At 40.3% G+C, this 19,680-nt stretch overlaps 1 protein-coding gene across 1 annotated transcript; it reads left to right on the top strand.

Annotated features, from left to right (window-relative positions):
• Positions 1-3,255: 3,255 nt before the first annotated feature.
• rpp40 (ribonuclease P/MRP 40kDa subunit) lies at positions 3,256-16,568 on the top strand. Its single transcript, NM_001078949.1, is given in 8 exon segments — positions 3,256-3,377; positions 4,459-4,603; positions 7,805-7,873; positions 9,714-9,809; positions 11,155-11,280; positions 12,762-12,954; positions 15,561-15,695; positions 16,189-16,568. Coding segments are annotated over 8 exon segments (1,080 nt in total). The 5' UTR covers positions 3,256-3,260; the 3' UTR covers positions 16,388-16,568.
• Positions 16,569-19,680: the final 3,112 nt, after the last annotated feature.

Raw genomic sequence — 19,680 nt, 5'->3', positions numbered from 1 at the left:
GTCTTGGTTACTTTAAAGGGATGAGTTTTATGGCATAGTTTTTACTACTAAATTACACTGTTCACATTGAAAATAATTCATTCTACCATTTAAAATTTTATTTTTGAACCAATTAATGTATTTTTTTTATTCTGAACTTTCAGAAGGACAACAGAACCCTACTCCATGTAACTGGAGGAGTCATGAGCTGGACTTGAATTTTTACTATTGAGTCCTATTCTGATATCTACCTTCCCATTGTTCTGCTGATTGGCTGCTGGGGGGAAAGGGATTAATATGATTTCAACTTGCAGCTCAGCACTGACTGAAGTTTATCAGAGTACAAGCAGTACAAGCAAAACTTGGCTCTGTTCAGTGGTTGGTGGCAGCCAGTAGAAGTGAGGTGCCCCCTTGCTATGGCATTACTCATATTCTGCCTGGACCAATGTAATAGGCTACACCAGATGCTGTAGAAGCTGATGTCCAAAATTATCCACTTCCAGCACCTGCCTGGTGTTTACTTTTCCCCAGGAGGATTTTTGCTCCTGGGGAAAAGGTGACTGGCTGGAAACCCATATACTTAGATTACCATGAGTTCATGTCTCATCTAAATAAGTATGTAATTGCATGCTATTACAAAGTAATGAAGAAACTCTACTATAGCTGTAACCCCCCCCCCTTTTCCCTTCTCCTTTTTTCTTCTGTATACCTATCCGTTATATACACAAAATCAATAAAAATAATTTCTGTTAAAAAAAAAAGCTAAGCAACTACAACCAGGTCAGAAAATGTACCCCAACCTGCCTGCTCAGAGACAATCTAATGTAGGGATTCTGCATAAATGATTATAATTCTAATTATTAAGATTTCCCTTTTCTCTGTCATAAAAAACAGTAGCTTGAACTTGACTGTAACTAAGCTGCATGAATCTGTATTGATGGCAAAATAATTATTTTGGGCCTACACATCACTTCAGAATTTATGCAAAGTTGCTTGCATGAGGAATGTTCACGCAACTTCAGAAAACTGAAGTGATCTGTAGGCCTTTCCACTGGCCATTCCCTTAATTGCAGGTGGAAAGGCTTTTTTTGTGAATATCTGTGGAGAGTTGTCCACAGTAGCAGAGATTTATCACGGGTGACTAATCTCCCAGTAGGACACTACCCTAAAGATCTAAATTACAAAATGATCCCTTGCTCAAAAAACCCCAGGTCCCAAGCATTCCAGATAATGGATTCTATACCTATGGTGTCTATATATACCCCACATACTGTAGAAAATACTTTACATACGGTAAAGGAAGCAGATAACTATCTAGTGCAGTGGTTCTCAACCTGTGGGTCGGGACCCCTTTGGGGGTCGAACCACCCTTTCACAGGGGTTGCCTAAGAGCATCAGAAAACACATATTTCCGATGGTCTTAGGAATAATTTTATGGTTGGGGGTCACCACAACATGAGGAACTGTATTAAAGGGTCGCGGCATTAGGGAGGTTGAGAACCACTGATCTAGTGTGTTGCATGGATGTTATAGAGATATTATGATTTATATACCCCTATTTTGTATCATACCTTATCTTGAAGAATGGTCATAAGGGCAAGGGTGTATATCTGGTTTTCTCTGCATTTTTCAGTCAGGCTGAGAGAAGTGGATGAGCACACCCCCCAACTATCCCGCTTTTCGCGGGACAGTCCCGGTTTTTACAGCGCGTCCCGCTGTCCCGGATAGTTCCATGAATGTCCTGCATTACGAAAATGCAGAACATTCATTGAACAACCCAGGGACAGCAGGACGCGCTCGCTGGAGCCGAGCGCTCAGGCTCCGGCTCGTTCCGTGGCTCCTGCTCCTTATGCGGCTCCTCTAACTGCAGCGACAGGCCCTTTTATAATGTTGCGCCCGTGCGTACGTGTGACGTCACACGTACACACGGGCGCAACCTTATAAAAGGGCCTGTCGCCGCCGTAGAAGGAGCCGCATAAGGAGCAGGAGTCTCAAGAAGCAGCATCTATGGGGGGCACTGTGTATTGGAGGTACTCTCTATGGGGGCAATTAGGGGCTACTGTGTATAGGGGGCACTGTGTATTGGAGGTACTCTCTATGGGGGCAATTAGGGGCTACTGTGTATAGGGGGCACTGTGTATTGGAGGTACTCTCTATGGGGGCAATTAGGGGCTACTGTGTATAGGGGGCACTGTGTATTGGAGGTACTCTCTATGGGAGCAATTAGGGGCTACTGTGTATAGGGGGCACTGTGTATTGGAGGTACTCTCTATGGGGGCAATTAGGGGCTACTGTGTATAGGGGGCACTGTGTATTGGAGGTACTCTCTATGGGGGCAATTAGGGGCTACTGTGTATAGGGGGCACTGTGTATTGGAGGTACTCTCTATGGGGGCAATTAGGGGCTACTGTGTATAGGGGGCACTGTGTATTGGAGGTACTCTCTATGGGGGCAATTAGGGGCTACTGTGTATGGGGGCACTGTGTATTGGAGGTACTCTCTATGGGGGCAATTAGAGGCTACTGTGTATGGGGGGGTACTGTATATGGGGGAAATTGGGGGCACTGTGTATGGGGGCATTGTGTATGGGGGTACTTTCTATGGGGGAAATTGGGGGCACTGTATGGGGGGATTGTGTATGGGGGGTACTTTCTATGGGGCAGTGTATGGGGGCTACTGTCTGTCTATGGGGTCAATTGGTGGCACTGTCTATGGAGGGCATTGTCTATGGGGGTAAATGGGGCACTGTGTATGGGGGGTACTGTCTATTGGGCCATTGGGGCAAAAAAATGAATTTTAAAAATGGGGTGTGGTAATTGGGGGCGTGGCCACAGAAGTGGGCGTGGTCAAAATATTGCGGCGCAGCCACCATTCCCATGTAGTTAACAAAAAATAAACAGACTGCTGCGATCCATGCTGGAGTGCAACGCCATGAAGCCCACGTGAACACTACCTCTCCATTAAAAATATACTTTTTTCACCTTAAATGACAAAGAAATCCTATTTTACTGAGATTTGCGAAAATGTTAGGAACATGAAAGCCCTCAGTTAAAGAAATCCGTTTTCAAGTCTTTGCTTATTGCAGTTCTCACTTTTCTCACTAGAGGGCAGCAGGTTCGCTCACCCCCCCGCCCCTTTCTTGCCAAAGCAGAAATGGTGACACTTTAGCTGACAGGAAGTGCCGTGTCGGTCCCTCCTTCCCTTCAGTCCTATCCTGGAGCGTGTTTATCTAAAGTGAAAGAGGGAAGTGTGCGTGTGTAGCAGTGAGAGGAGGAGGCAGCATGTTGCGCGGCTTGGAGGCATGTCCCCGGCACTTGCTTGTGTGTGAGAAGTCCAGCTTTCTGCATGAGAAGAGCCGGCACTCGGCGCTGGTCCAGTCTCATTACTATAACTGCTCTGTGAGTGCGGCGTTCGGTACATGTGTCCGGGGTGGGGGGCAGTAGGGAGAGTTGGGAAACATTGGTACAGTGTATGTAGAACGAACCAACATCAGCTGTTCATTTTGGGCTAAGCGAATAAGCACGTTATGCTGACCGGAGGCACACGGAATATACCATCTAGTAATGCCCAATGCGGGAGGGCACAGCTACATGAAGATGGCTAGAGCCAACACTCAGGGAACAGAATAGAATCCTTGAGGGCACTGAATTGGTCTTCTAATCTGTCCAGTGTGCCATAGGGCTTGCGCTTTTGTCAGTTTCACATTAGCCTTAAACCCAAGCATTCCTATAAAAAAAAACGTTTCCCTCAGATTCTACCGAGACTACTTATGGAAAAAGATTAGGTTCTTTTTTTTTAGGGCTTTAACCTAATTTTCAGTGTGGAAGCACTAATAACACCGTTACCATCCAGAAAAAGGTACAGGTGTGGGACCTGTTATCCAGAATGCTTGGGACCCGGGGTATTCCGGATAAGGGATCTTTCCATAATTTGGATCCCCATACTTTAAGTCTGCAAAAAATTATTTAAATATTGAATGAACCCAATAGGTTTGTTTTGCCTCCAATAAGGATTAATTATATCCTAGTTGGGATCAAGTACAGGCGCTGTTTTATTATTACAGAGAAAAAAGAAATCATTAAAAAAAAAATTAGAATTATTTGCTTATAATGGAGTCTATGGGAGATGGTCTTTCTGTAATTCAGAACTTTCTGGATAACGGGTTTCTGGATATAGGATCCCATACCTGTACTGTCTTTTTTAAAATAGCTGAATTTGACAGATATTAAGCTGTTAGCTCAAAAAGGATTTTATGGGAAAAGAGCTCCCTAATTGAGTTTCTGTATCCATAACTGTACCACACTCTTGCCTAGTTTGCTGCAGTTCTTTGCGTTTGTATCCCCCTTTTTACTGCCAAAAAGAACTGTATACTGTAGATTTAAGGGGGCAACATTTCTGACATTGCACATGTGTATATACATATCCAGTCTATATTATGCATGGTCTGTTTTTTTTACTGTAAGAAATGTATCGCCTTAGGTGTCCCTTTTATTGCCGGAGTGTGCTAGTTTGCCAGAACACATTAAAAGGACTGTTGACAACTTTGGGAGATATTATCTTGTAAGGAATCTGCCACTTCATGAATTTGTAAAAGAAGACTTTATAAATACATTTGTAAAGAAAGGTAAGATAATAACTTGTTTTTTTATATGACCATGGAACTCCTCTGTGACTTATCATATCCATATATTTTACAGGAAAGTTTTGGTAATTTAAAATTTAGATACAGTGGTGTGAAAAACTATTTGTCCTGATTTCTTATTCTTTTGCATGTTTGCAAAAGAGGGTTTTTATTATTTAGGGAGAAAAAAAATCCAAACCTACATGGCCCTGTGTGAAAAAGTAATTGCCCCCTGAACCTAATAACTGGTTGGGCCACCCTTAGCTGCAATCAAGCGTTTGCGATAACTTGCAACGAGTCTTTTACAGCGCTCTGGAGGAATTTTGGCCCACTCATCTTTGCAGAATTGTTGTAATTCAGCTTTATTTGAGGGTTTTCTAGCATGAACCGCCTTTTTAAGGTCATGCCACAACATCTCAATAGGATTCAGGTCAGGACTTTGACTAGGCCACTCCAAAGTCTTCATTTTGTTTTTCTTCAGCCATTCAGAGGTGGATTTGCTGGTGTGTTTTGGGTCATTGTCCTGCTGCAGCACCCAAGATCGCTTCAGCTTGAGTTGACGAACAGATGGCCGGACATTCTCCTTCAGGATTTTTTGGTAGACAGTAGAATTCATGGTTCCATCTATCACAGCAAGCCTTCCAGGTCCTGAAGCAGCAAAACAACCCCAGACCATCACACTACCGCCACCATATTTTACTTTTGGTATGATGTTCTTTTTCTGAAATGCTGTGTTACTTTTACGCCAGATGTAACGGGACACGCACCTTCCAAAAAGTTCAACTTTTGTCTCGTCCGGTCCACAAGGTATTTTCCCAAAAGTCTTGGCAATCATTGAGATGTTTTTTAGCAAAATTGAGACGAGCCTTAATGTTCTTTTTGCTTAAAAGTGGTTTGCACCTTGGAAATCTGCCATGCAGGCCGTTTTTGCCCAGTCTCTTTCTTATGGTGGAGTCGTGAACACTGACCTTAATTGAGGCAAGTGAGGCCTGCAGTTCTTTAGATTTTGTCCTGGGGTCTTTTGTGGCCTCTCGGATGAGTTGTCTCTGCGCTCTTGGGGTAATTTTGGTCGGCCGGCCACTCCTGGGAAGGTTCACCACTGTTCCATGTTTTTGCCATTTGTGGATAATGGCTCTCACTGTGGTTCGCTGGAGTCCCAAAGCTTTAGAAATGGCTTTATAACCTTTACCAGACTGATAGATCTCAATTACTTTTGTTCTCATTTATTCCTGAATTTCTTTTGGATCTTGGCATGATGTCTAGCTTTTGAGGTGCTTTTGGTCTACTTCTCTGTGCCAGGTAGCTCCTATTTAAGTGATTTCTTGATTGAAACAGGTGTGGCAGTAATCAGGCCTGGGGGTGACTACAGAAATTGAACTCAGGTGTGATAAACCACAGTTAAGTTATTTTTTAACAAGGGGGGCAATCACTTTTTCACACAGGGCCATGTAGATTTGGAGTTTTTTTTCTCCCTTAATAACGTAAACCTTCATTTAAAAACTGCATTTTGTGTTCAATTATGTTATCTTTGACTAATAGTTAACGGTTTTTGATGAGCAGAAACATTTAAGTGTGACAAACATGCAAAAGAATAAGAAATCAGTAAAAAAATAGTTTTTCACACCACTGTATATACAATCTATAAAAACTATATATTAAATAAAATATTCATTTCAAGGAGAAGGAAAGCCTAAGTCACTTGGGGGTGCCAAAATGTTAGGCACCCCCAAGTGACTTTAATCGCTTACCTTGTACCCCGGGCTGGTGCCCCTGTTAGGAGAAAATAGCACCAGCCCGGGGTACCTGCAGCGTACCTGCAGCTTTTCACTCTAATGCACATGCGCCGGCCCAGGGATTTCGCTGTGGAAGAAGGATGCGCTCACTACAGGTACCCCGGGCTGGTGCTGTTTTCTCCTATCAGGCACCAGCCCATGGTACAATGTAGGCGAATAAAGTCACTTGGGGGTGCCTAACATTTTGGCTTAGCCTTTCCTTCTCCTTTAAAGCCAAAATATTTTTACTTTTGCAGACAAATTGCAAAAAACTATGTGTCAAAGCTTTCTTACCAGGAATATTTTCAGCAAACTAATGTATTTATCAAACCAAAATGTGTTCGACTGCGTTGAGCAGTGGAGCAGCAGAGTTAAAGGAGAAGGAAAGGTAAAAAACTAAGTGAGCTTTATCAGAAAGGTCTATGTAAATACAGCCATAAGCACTCACAGAAATGCTGCACTGACTTCTCTGTGAAAAGATTTCTTGTGTCTGTATTTCATGTGACAGACACGCAGCTCTCTGCTGTCTCCTCTCTCCTGCAGGAGAGTCAGGAAGCTGACTCATAGGGGCACATTTACTAATCCATGAATCCGAATGGGAAAAATTTGGATTGGAAACTAACATTTTGTGACTTTTTCGTATTTTTTGCGATTTTTTTTGTCGCCGTTACAACTTTTTCGTAGCCGTTACGACTTGCGCGAATTGTCGCGACTTTTTCGTAGCCGTTACGACTTGCTCGTATATTGTTGCAACTTTTTCTTATTGAGCGCTCGTAAATGGCGGGCAAACCTTTCAGACTTTGCATGATTTTGGAAGCCTCCCATAGGACTCAATGGCACTCTGTAGCTCCAACCTGGCCCAAGGAAAGTCACGATACTGAAGCTTGAATGAATCCAAAGCTTTTGTACTCGGTGCGACAATTCGCGCAAGTCGCAACGCTACGAAAAAGTCGTAACGGCTACGAAAAAGTCGCAACAATTTACGAAAAAATCGCAAAATACCGATCATTACGAAAAAACCGCATTCGGACGCTTTTCGGACGTTCGTGGATTAGTAAATGTGCCCCATAGTCTAACTAACTGAGCATGTTCACTTGGTCTGGGTGTCTGTGCAGGAGCGAAGCATTATGTGAACTTTCTTTACACAGCTCAGTGTTTTTTCTTCCTGTTTGGCTTCTGATCATCTGTATGGGGAGATTTAAGGTCACTATTTGAAGAACTGAAGGTATGCCTGCAGCTTGAGATTAACTCTTTATTAGCCTTTCCTTCTCCTTTAAGCTCTATCTCTTGTCTGAATTATTGCTCCTCATAGCTTATGTTCAAAAAGAAAAGATTTGTACAAACATTTTCCACAATGAAACATTATTACAGACCCAAAAATAATTTGTTGAAATCTAAAAGTGTTTGTAAATCTTATTTGTTTTTTTTACAGGGGCATTCTATGCACTTACATATAGAACAAGGATTGACCAAGATAATAGTGCAGCACTGTTGCCAACAGGTAATGTTTCTGCGTCTTTTAATTGTCGAAATTCCCCCAGGAGAAAATTTGTGTGACATGTCTATATATGTATATATGTCTTGTATTTTTATTTCCTTACAAATAGCACAAGATAAATAATAAGTTACAGCACCAGAAGTGAATTATTTAAAAAAGCTGGCCATACAGATTGGATCTGCTGATTTCAGACAGGTCATAGGAAAGTTTTTTTGACAGGCATAGATGTTCTGTTGTGTTAACCAATTTTTCAGTCCTCTGATGCACCATGCAGTTAAAGGAGAAGGAAAGGCTAGTAAAGAGTTAATCTCAAGCTGCAGGCATACCTTCAGTTCTCTCCCCATATTTCACCTGTTCAGAAGATCAGAAGCCAAACAGGAAAAATAAACGCTGAGCTGTGTAGAGAAGATTCCCATAATGCCTCGCTCCTGCACTGACACTACGACCAGATCCTTAGCTTGCACATGCGCACACAGCAGAACATCTGGTTGCCATGGCGACCCAGAAGAGGACACAGGAGCGGGAGGGGGGGTGGTAGGTTGTGGCAGAAGGGGGAGACAAATGCAGGCAAAAATATGAAGGGAGATCAGGGTGCAATATAAAAGTGCATTTTTGGAGGGGGGGTGGCGGCCGGTGGTTGTGAGCCGCCAAGTGCAATCAGAGCAGGAAGGAGGGGGGGTTGTGAGCCGGCAGGTGCTGGACAAGATGGCGGCACCGTTCACTGAAACAACTATGTAGTTTCTAGTATGTGAATCTCTGTAAATCTTTCATTAGGCAAGCCAGAAATATAGCGTTTTTACACAGCAATAGTAGTACTATTTAATAGTGTGCTTAATAGATTTTGACTTTCCTTGTCCTTTAAGTATGTGGTGCATTTGCAAATGAGGAAGAACCAAAGTTCTTGTTTGCTTTCTTCAGTTATAATTGTTCTGGCCTGATGACCAGTGGGATTATAGCCATATGTGTGTGGCCGCTGGTAAGATATCAGTCAGCTTAGGCCAAAGATCATTAGCAAAAAATGTATTAATTATCTGTGAAATAAATTGATGGTTTTGGCTTTTAGGAATGCAGTTTTTCAGGTTATGGTATTTAGATTTTTTTTCTCAGACCCTTTCTTGAGTTAAATGAGAACTAAAGCCTAACTAAAGAAGAAGGGCAAAAATGTTGTACATTATATTTTGGGCTTCTATACCAACCCAAGACAACCACAGCTCTTTAGCATGGAAGATCTGTGCATCTTTAGATGACCTCAGTGGCTTACATATGTACATCTGTACATACAGAATATAAATGTCACAATATAAGGCTAATTAGTAATTAATACAGATACAAGGAGCATCAGACTTTAATAATCAGCCCTGTAGCATCAGCTTATATGACAGACAAACATCATATTCTGTTTGGTAGTTTGCAACAAACCCTTAAGCTTACCTTCTCAACAGTTGCTCAGGGCACACTGAGCATGTGAGTGTCACAGACACTTTTCAAGATGGGGAGCTCCTGTGACAAGTTTAGCTAGTGAGGTCCTGAAACTTAAGGCTGGTGCAGTAAGTACAGTATTTAAAATATAGGATTTTTTCCCATATTCATTTTTATAGTTTAGCTATCCTTATTTAAGTTGCAGTGTTTTATCTTCTGGAGGAGCACATTTGGACTTCTAAAATGCTTGACAGGGTCAGAAGGGGATTGAGGATGGTGTTGTAGTTGGTAAATGCACCCAGCTTGTTTGAAAAAAAATGAAAATTGGAAATTTATGGCAGCTCACTCTTTCAGTGGGAATAGCAACTTGGTAGATATTAAAGGAGGCCAATTGGTTAAAGAGCTCTATTTTTGATTTCCATAGGAAAGCTAATTTTATCAGTAGACAAAGACACCTATGAGGAACTGGGTCTTCAAGGCAAACCATCCCTTTATTCTGGTAAAAACCCTCTGCGATACAGTAAGTATTTTATTCTTATCTTTATAGTTTTTCTGTTACTGTTTTTTAAGTAATTGTAAAATACATATTAGTGCATGTCAGCACATATGTGTTTTTCTGGCAATTTGTTGCAGTAGATAGGGAAAATATACGACTGCCCTCATTATTAAGTTTTATTCTTAATCGTGCTTAAAGGACAAGGAAATGTGAATTCCCTGGGGTGCTGATATAGTATGCCATTCATCTTAAAGGAGAAGGAAAGGCTAGTAAGAGTTAATCTCAACCCCCATAAGTGCTGTTCTGTGCCATGCACAGCAAATTAAATTATATTCTGCCTTCAAGGTGGCACCGTTGATACTTTTTCTCATGTCCAGCTGATATCATGGAGCACATTAGAATGGTTTCATAGGCTGGAGCTGTGTATGAAGACAACATATTGTCAATTGCATGACATGAAGCTTGCCAAAATCTTGTAGTATCTTTTAGCTAGACTTTTGTCCTTAGGACTTGTTATCCCGACTTCATGATATTCTAAGCGCCTCTCTATTGGAGACCGAAAGCATTGTTTATTACTGTGCAAGGGGGGGGGACTGGTTTTGTGCTTTTCAGCAACACCCCTATAAGTGCTATTCTGTGGCATGCACACCGGCAGACGGCAGGGCGGGGATCAGAGCGGGGGGAGGGGGGGTTTGTGTGAGCTGGCAGGCGGCAGATGCAGGAATCGGAACGGGGGGAGGGCGTTTGTGAGCCGGTAGCTGAGGCGATCGTAGCGGGGTGGGGTCTGGGGGTTTGTGAGCCGGTAGGTGCGGGGATCTCAGCGGGGGGGGTGGAATGGCCCATACAGACATGCTGGACAAGATGGCGGCGCCGTTCACTGAAACAACTATGTAGTTTCTAGTATGTGTATCTCTGTAAATCTTTTATTAGGCAAGCCAGAAATATAGCGTTTTTACACAGCAATAGTAGTACTATTTAATAGTGTGCTTAATAGATTTTGACTTTCCTTGTCCTTTAAGATGTGCTTGTTTGGCAAGGTTGCCAATTGAGTGGATCTTTGCCTGATTTGGCCACCTACATTTTGAGCCAATCTGATTGTTTGGCCTTGTTGGCAACACTTAGATCATAACGGGCACCTTTAGAGGTGATGTGTTTTTGCAGCTGTAAGAAAAAGTCATGTTGAGAAAATCTAAATAAGCTGTTAAATATATAAACAGCTATAAGAAAAGGATTAAAATTAAAAACTTCCACTATAGTTTTGGTGTTTTTTTTTCATAATAGCAATGATTCCTTTTTAAGGACAGTGTCAGAGAGCATATATTTCTTTAAAAAGATAACTGCATATTCAAAACAAATTTTTTTTTTACAGTTATTAAAATTGACCTAACTGAAGAAGGTCTAGCTCCTGGTGGCAAGAAATTTCAGCGTCTAAACTGGGCATTTACTGAAAAGAAACCTTTAAAATGTGACTTTCTCCTAGCTTGGGATAACACAGGTAGTTTTGATGAATCTTACAATGTACACCCTTTATTTACAGTACATTATTTTGGTTTACTTACAGACACAGACCTTAGCTCCTGAATGAGTTAATGGTGTAGTGCAATGAAAATGACTTACAGTACACTCAAAAAAATTCTCGCTGGAAATGGTGTTGCATTTCATATTAAAACTTGGCACATGCATGTTAGATTTGAGATTTCTTAATACTTAAAGGGGATGTCCACCCAAAAAATCGAGTTGGTATGAGCTTACTCAGAGTGGTCCTTCCAAGCGTTTTTGTAGTTTACATTAATTTTCTGTCTTTGGTAGTTTCTGAGATATAAGCAGGTTTAGACTGCTATTAGCAGGCTATGCACTCCCTCCATTTTGTTAACCCCTTGGGTTGCTGACTGCTATTAGCAATTATAATGCAGATATAGCAGAAGCTCCTGAAAACAGAAAATGAATCTTGGCGAAGCACAGAGAAAGTTTACATAATTTTTCATGGTTTTAAAGTTGTCTGTAAATATAACTTGCTATTGAAAGCAGCTTTTTTTTTTTAAAAAAACTGGGTTTTCTGGGTCTAAAACAGGAGTCGGTTCTCCTCTTGGTTATTTAATCTGATGGCTTGCAATATTGGTTTAGGATTCAGATCCAGGAGTGCAGAGAATGCTTTCAATTGAAATTGCATTTACAAATAACTTTTAAACCACTGAAATATTTTTGGCTAAGTTGAAAAATTGCATACATAGATACATAGGGTTGAAAAAGTATAACCTTTTCAAGCAAACCCAGCACACACAACCTATACCGACCCACATAAAAAAAACCCTATATACCAACATGAATGCCAACTGTAGATTTCAGTATCACAATAGCCTTGGATACTATGCTTGTTTAAGAACTTATCCAGGCCCCTCTTAAAGGCATTAACAGAATCTGCCATTACTACATCTCTAGGAAGGGCATTCCACAACCTCACTGCCCTCACCGTGAAAAAACGCATACGCTGCTTCAAATGGATGTAACAATCCTCTAATCTAAAGGAGTGGCATCTGGTGCGCTGGTCGGTTTTATGTGAAAAAAGCACATCCCCTATCTGCCTATAATCCCCTCTAATGTACATGCAAAGAATAATCATGTCCCCTCACAAGCGCCTTTTTTCCAGAGAAGAAAACCCCAACCTCGACAGTCTAACCTTTTATGTTAAATCTTCCATCCCCTTTACCAGTTTAGTTGCACGTCTCTGCACTCTCTCCAGCTCATTAATATCCTTCTTAAGGACTGGAGCCCAAAACTGCACTGCATACTCAAGGTGAGGCCTTACCAGGGACCTAAAAAGAGGCAAAATTAGGTTTTAAGGAATGTACAGTAAATGGAATTTATCTTTCAGAGTATTTATATTCCGCTTACACAGTGTTTCTTTTTATTTATATATTTCAATTTGTGATGTTTCTGCTCCACATCAGTGTGATCCTCTCTATGTTTTGTATTCAGGAGCACCTTCCATATTGTCATACTTTTGTAAATACACTGTGAAAGAGTGTAACTTTAAAATAACTTCAAGGATATCAAGAGATTTGCCTTGCCCTGTGTTGAAGAGTGGAGACCTGCATGGGAAACCTGAAGAATCTTGTAGTTCTGAAGAGCTTTTTGACTGGCTCGGTGCTGTGAGCAATAGCATTGACTGGTGGGTAATACTGTAACAATTATTAAGAGACACTACATACAGACATGTTGCTCCTGTAGCTTTTTATGCCCCCATCTTCATTTATATAGATGCCTCCTTATACTTTTTTATATTGCAATGAGTGCTGTGATGTGGTGCGTCATGTAAGGTTAAAAGAACATAAAAAAAAAATAAAAGCTTCTACTTGTATTGGTTCACTTCGGGATATTGTAATCCAGTCTTTATCCTAATACTTAAACCATGTCAAGGAAATCATGTACTGGATCATGAACTATGCAAAAAAAATCTTTATTTTTAATAAAAAGTGGGTACAAGGTGATTTGCATATGCATTTATTTGTACTTCCGGCCTTTTATGTCACGCCTCTCTCACATGCAGAAATATCTGAACCCATTTGGACCAACAGCCAGTGCTGAAATCCATTCTGACTGGATAATTAAAATTCTAGATCACAGTTAACACACTTCACACAGTGTAGCATGTTGGCTAATTCTTTTTTTTTTTTTTTTCCCCCAAGCGTAGTCCGTTTTAAAGAAGACCTGTCACCCTAAAAATAATTCTAAGTCCTTTTTTTGTTTTGTTAGGCAATATAAACTGTACTTACAATATATAACTTAAATAAACCTTCAGTCTTGGTATTTACAATCAAGTAGGCAGGTGCCATTTTGTGGGCACTTTTATTAAAGGACATGTAAACGCTACATTTTCCTGCCATGTATAAAGGTTGGGCACTGCATCCAAACTGCGTCATTTGTACTGCATATATCCCCTCTGTTTGCCAGCACCACCATATTTTTCTATAACAAATTTGCTTTAATAAACATTTTTCTTTAGCACAGTGTACAGCTAGAGCATATTTTTTATGGCTGCTAGACTCAAGGGCATGTTTAGTAACCTGAGTTGAGAGGAACTGGACATGCTTAGTAGCCAACAGCCAAAGTATATTCATGAGGGAGGGGGGCCAAGTGGGTTAGAGGAGCAGATAGAATCCTAAGTGAGTAATGGGTTGACGTAGCCTTACTATTGACCTTTGAACAACAGGAGTGGCAGGTATTTAATCATTTCAAAGATGATGGAACAGGGGGCATGTTTATATATCTTGCTTATTGGCCATTGCTACCTTTATCACAGTTTTGGAATTGATATTAATGCTATACCTGCACATCAAAAGTATTGTGTTTTTTGGTAGTTATGTACTTTTGGCTATATTGCTCCTAAAAACAGTTAGGTTGGGGATCCCTGTCATAAACTCTTTCTTACATGTGAGCCACAGTAAAATGTAGAAAGACCAAGCACAAGCACAATAAAAGTTCATGGAGGTGCCAAATAGGGGCTAAGATTGGCCATTAGGCAGCCTCTATGCACACTATCAGCTTACAGGGGGCTTTATTTGGTAGTAAATCTTGTTTTTATGCGTCCAAAACTTGCCCCCAAGTCAGGAATTCAAAATTAACTATCTGGCTTGGGGGCACTGAGAGCAACATCCAAAGGGGTTGGTGAGCAACATGTTGTCCCTGAGCCACTGGTTGGGGATCACTGGTTTATGATAACGTGTGGGTCTCAAAAGAAAGGATCAACTAACAGAAAAAAGATAGTAACCCCTTTATTACGAACTAGAATATTATTGCAAAGGTGAAATTTGCATGCTGGCTTCTCACCGTCAGCATAAAATATAAAAGACAAGAAGTGTCAGGATTAGTGGGAATCCTTTTCAATGCTTTTAAATTATAATCAGCGACTGCTAGGATTTGGCTCTGTCAGCACTCATTGTATAGACTTCTTCCTCCATTGATCTTTCCCCACGTAACATGGTGTGTGTGAAACATACTTTGGCTATTAGCCGAGGGCAGAACTACAGGAGGTTGGATTTTACATATTGATTTAAAAAATAAATGGAGAAATGCATGCAAAATAGTATCAGTGATAGTTTCTGCCCTGTCTGTGTGAATAAAAGAAGCATGGAGACTTTATACGAGAAGGAAAGGTAAAAGGCCTATGGAAATACAGCCATAATCACTCACAGAAGTCCTCTATCAAAAGAAACACGTGATTTTTTTTCTTCTTTTGTGTACACATTCTGTATCAGACTTCCTTTCTCAGAAAAATCCTTCAGGGCACGGCACAAGTCTGTGCAGCTTGCTCCCCTCCCATCTCAATTCGCTCCCCCTCCTAACAGTGCTGTGTAATCTGAGCTACCAGCAGCTAGAGCTGCAGCACAAAAGCTACTGAGACCAGCTAAAATGGCAGCTGCTATCTTAAACAGAGGGAGTTTCTAGGGCTGTTTACTCAGGCATGGTAAAGCTTTCTGCAGAATAAATATAGCGTTCTAGCTTCCACTATTATGACTAATCTATTGGCAGTAAAATGCCTTTCCTTCTCCTTTATAGATGATGCCATGTTAAAAGATAAATGTTTGGACAGCAATATTACTGGAAAAGGAGGAACTAGAGGGAAAACAGATAACAAACCATTTGAATACATAATTTATTTGCTGGTTTATTCTTTGGCCTGATAGCCAGAAAAACAAAAACATTTAGTCAACACAATCAGTGATTACTTCTATTTTCAAAATGTATCGGTTTTAATCTTTTTTTATTGCCTTCTAGTGATAATGATTCTTCCAATTTCATATCAGCCTTTTGTTGCCCTCATCCAAATACCATGGTAGAACGTGCACATTTGTGTACAATAAATGGATTTGTAACACCAGAGAATATTCAAAGGCTACTGGATCAGTTACGGTAAGATTCAAGTTTTTAAAAATAATCTTTAACTAAAGAATTGTCTTAATTGTGTTTGAATGCAGCATAAAATTATGCAATTTTATAAGAAGTGGTATTTGATTGAATCCAAAATGTTTGTTAGATAATAACTAATAATAAAAAAGAGAATATATAGGGCATTTTAATTTGTGTGTTACTGTCACTTCCATGTAATTATGCCTTGTCTTGTACTTATTTATTGTTGGTGTGGCTACACAGATCATCCCTGCTATACAAAAAAACCTTTAGAAATACATAGCACATGAAAACTACTCTTATACTGCTTCTGTCATTTATGGCTCTGACTTATCTATGCTGAATGTTCATAAAAATACATTTGTTTTGCTTTTTATCTTTTTAGCTAATCTTGTCTTAACATATTGTCATATTGTCACAAACTCCTACATCTCTGGGGTGGGGGAATAAACTGCACTTAATGCTGCAATCTTTAATTTTTCTTTTGTTATTCTAGTGAGTATTTTGCTGAACCTAAATTAACCCAGTGGGTGTCCCTTATTGTGCATGGTTTTGCCGACAGCCCCGTGTCTTGGAAAGAGTGTGAACATGGATTCTTCAAGGGTGGGGAAAACCTGTACAGCGTTGTTGTATTTAACAACCAGGACTACTGGCTGCAGATGGCTGTTGGAACACATGATGGTTGCCCTCCATAATTCTGAATATTATAAAACAATGATCAATCAAACTTATTGTGTAAGCTTCTTGCAGTTATAAACACTGCTGTACTGTTTGAATAATATTTATTTTCATTATTACATATTTTTATATGGAAAAGAATGCATACATTTGACTAACAGACTGCTATAATAAAATAAATGAAAACCATTTCATAGACATTTGGATCTCACGCTTTTTTTTATGTGAATGGTAAAGAAGACTGGTATGATTACATAGACAGGGTCTCCTTTGTGTAATCTAAATTTATCAGCTCACTAAATGTTCTATGCTGCGCTAATGTTGTGGTGGCATAAGAGGCTCAGCCCAGATGGTGCAATTATTCAGAATGTCTTGCAGATGCCTGCTAGGAAGAGTCGGCTTCTATCATCATAACATTGATTCTTGCTGGTTCCCCTCACTGCTGTGTCAGAATTTGGATTAATGGCAACTATATTTCTGTGCAGACTTTACTGTATTATGTTCTTTTTATTTTTTGTCTGGCAGTGTTGGATACAAAGGAACAATTCAGAAACCATGTCTGTTAAAGGGCAACTCTTCACTGCACAAATAAAATATTAGATAGAAAGCATCTTTTTCTCTTGCATTACTGCCGTCCCATAACTTATAATGTTACATGCAGTGGTAAGCCTGCAAAGAAACACTAACACTAGTATTCCACACAAACTAAAAATGTTGACTTCAGGTATTGTTCTGAACTCCTGCCACATACTGACTAGACAACCAGCCTGCCAGTGGATGCACTGAATGTATTGGAACTCTTTATCCAGAAAGCTCTGATTTACGGGAAGGCCATCTCCCAAAGACCCCATTTTAAAGGAACAAGTAACACCAAAAAATGAAAGAGCTTTAAAGTAATAAAAATATAATGTACTGTTGCCCTGCACTGGTAAAACTGTTGTGTTTGCTACAGTAACACTACTATAATTTATATAATAAGCTGCTGTGTAGCCACGGGGGCAGCCATTCAAGCTGGAGAAAAGGCACAGGTTACATAGCAGATAAGAGATAAGTTCTGTAGAATACAATAGTGTTTTATCTGTTATCTGCTATGTGCCTGTGCCTTTTCTCCTTTGAATGGCTGCCTCCATGGCTACATAGCAGCTTATTTATATAAATTATAGTAGACTTTCTGAAGTAAACACAACTTTTTTTTGTTTTGCCCCGAAACGTTGCACTTCCGTAATAAATATCCAGCATTATCAGGCTGAAATCTGTCCCATGCATGGACTGACATAAGGGCTAACAACTGAGGGGCCCACAGGCTGTTTGGTTAAGTAGTATTTTTTACTCAACATGGATAAAGCCCAAACTATTTTGAAAACAATATGCATAGCAATCAGAAGCAGAGGAAGGTGTAAAAGCTCCAAGAGAGCCATCTGACTAGTCACTGGATCAAAGTGCAACAAAGAGTATGTTGCAATTTATGCTGTTACTGTATAGCCATCCTTAAGATGTTTTGAAGGTGCTGTAAACAGTCAGTTATTCAGAAAATATGGAAGTCTCTTCACAAGTGTAGCGCCTTTGTCTATTACTGCTAGCTTTGAAGACCTGGGTGCACACCCAGTCTCTGTCAGGGTACCGTAATACAGAACAATGAATAACAGCAGCACCAAAAGCCTCTGGTACTTTGGTAAAGTTTATCCAATTACAATGGTTCACAGTTGTGTGAAAGTGTGATCCAGTCACTGTGGTACAATTGTGCCTGGATCTTTAATGGAACTATTGTGATTGGATGTCTGTGTCAGAAAGTCCAACTGCTTCAAATTTATTTCAACTAGAGACTGTATATCGTGACCTGGATAAATGAAAATCTTCATAGATTCATATTGCTATTTGTCTGACACTGTGGGACATTTTAAAAGATAGCTGAGTATTGAATACCTATTCTGCATATGTACCCAAGTTGTACCACCCTGCCCAATACCCCCTCTTTTTAAAATAGGGAACCCTTAGACACTGAATGCTATTGCATTCCATTTAAAACAGGGACTCCCACACAAACTGCCCACTATTTCATTCCAGTTATTGCAGGGACCCCTAGATGCAGCATTATAAGAGGCAAATTTGATGGCAACTATAACAAGAACTTCATTCATACTGTCTGCTGCTACGTCCCTTTATATCACATTGAGACTGCTTCTGCAGACACACTTCTTTTTGTTGCTACTTTTAATAGTAAGACCCACAACACACACTACCTTATACAGCAGTGATCCCCAACCAGTGGCTCAGGGGCAAAATGTTGTTCACCAACCCCTTGGGTGTTGCTCTCAGTGCCCCCAAACAAGATACAGTAGTTATTTTTGAATTCCTGACTTGGTGGCAAGTCCAGGTTGAATAGAAACAAGATTTCCTACCAAATAAAGCCTCCTGTAAGCTGATAGTGTGCATAGAGGCTGCCTAATAGCCAATCTTAGCCCTTATTTGGCACCTCCATGAACTTTTATGATGCTTGTGTTGCTCTCCAAGTCTTTTTACATTTGACTGTAAGAAAGGTTGGGGACCCCTATTATACAGGAACTCCAAAGTACACTGCTGCTGCACTGTTTTACATGAGGGACCCCAGGTATTTATCTATGTATTGTTTGTGCCAATAACTTCTTGCAAACCAAGTTCAGATGTAATTTAAATATCAAACAATCCCCACATGCCATGCAAGCAGGTGGTGTATCAGCAGCTGCTTTGTCTCTTGGTCCCAATTGCCGCACAATCAGCATGCATAACCACAGTCACACCTTCTCCCTAACATTGTTTTGGTGCGCAGACCTGCTCTCAAGCTTTCCCATCCAAATTCTGTGCTGGCATTTTCAGCAATTTTCAGCAATGAATCACTGGAATCACTGTGAAATCACTGTCTTTTTCTACCACCCCCACCCCCTCAAGAACAAGTAGGCAAAATGGGCAGTCCCAGGATTTGATTTTTTGGAGAGTTTTTATTTTTTTTTAGCCTCCCCAAGCCTTAATAAATATCTGCCCCCTGTAAAAAGGTTAGATTCCTGGCTAGAGTTTTATAAAAACTTCTGTTTGAATATAACCATAGATAAGTATGCATGGAATGAAACAAGTAAGGAAAAAACATTGGCAGGCATTTCTAAATGTGACTGTGATCCCTCTATATGTGTGTATATATATATATATACAGTGGTGTGAAAAACTATTTGCCCCCTTCCTGATTTCTTATTCTTTTGCATGTTTGTCACACAAAATGTTTCTGATCATCAAACACATTTAACTATTAGTCAAAGATAACACAAGTAAACACAAAATG

Source organism: Xenopus tropicalis, chromosome 6 (assembly GCF_000004195.4).
Source record: "Xenopus tropicalis strain Nigerian chromosome 6, UCB_Xtro_10.0, whole genome shotgun sequence".
Taxonomy (NCBI): domain Eukaryota; kingdom Metazoa; phylum Chordata; class Amphibia; order Anura; family Pipidae; genus Xenopus; species Xenopus tropicalis.
Note: the sequence above shows the minus strand (reverse complement) of the source record. Positions and strands in the feature narration are given on the sequence as shown.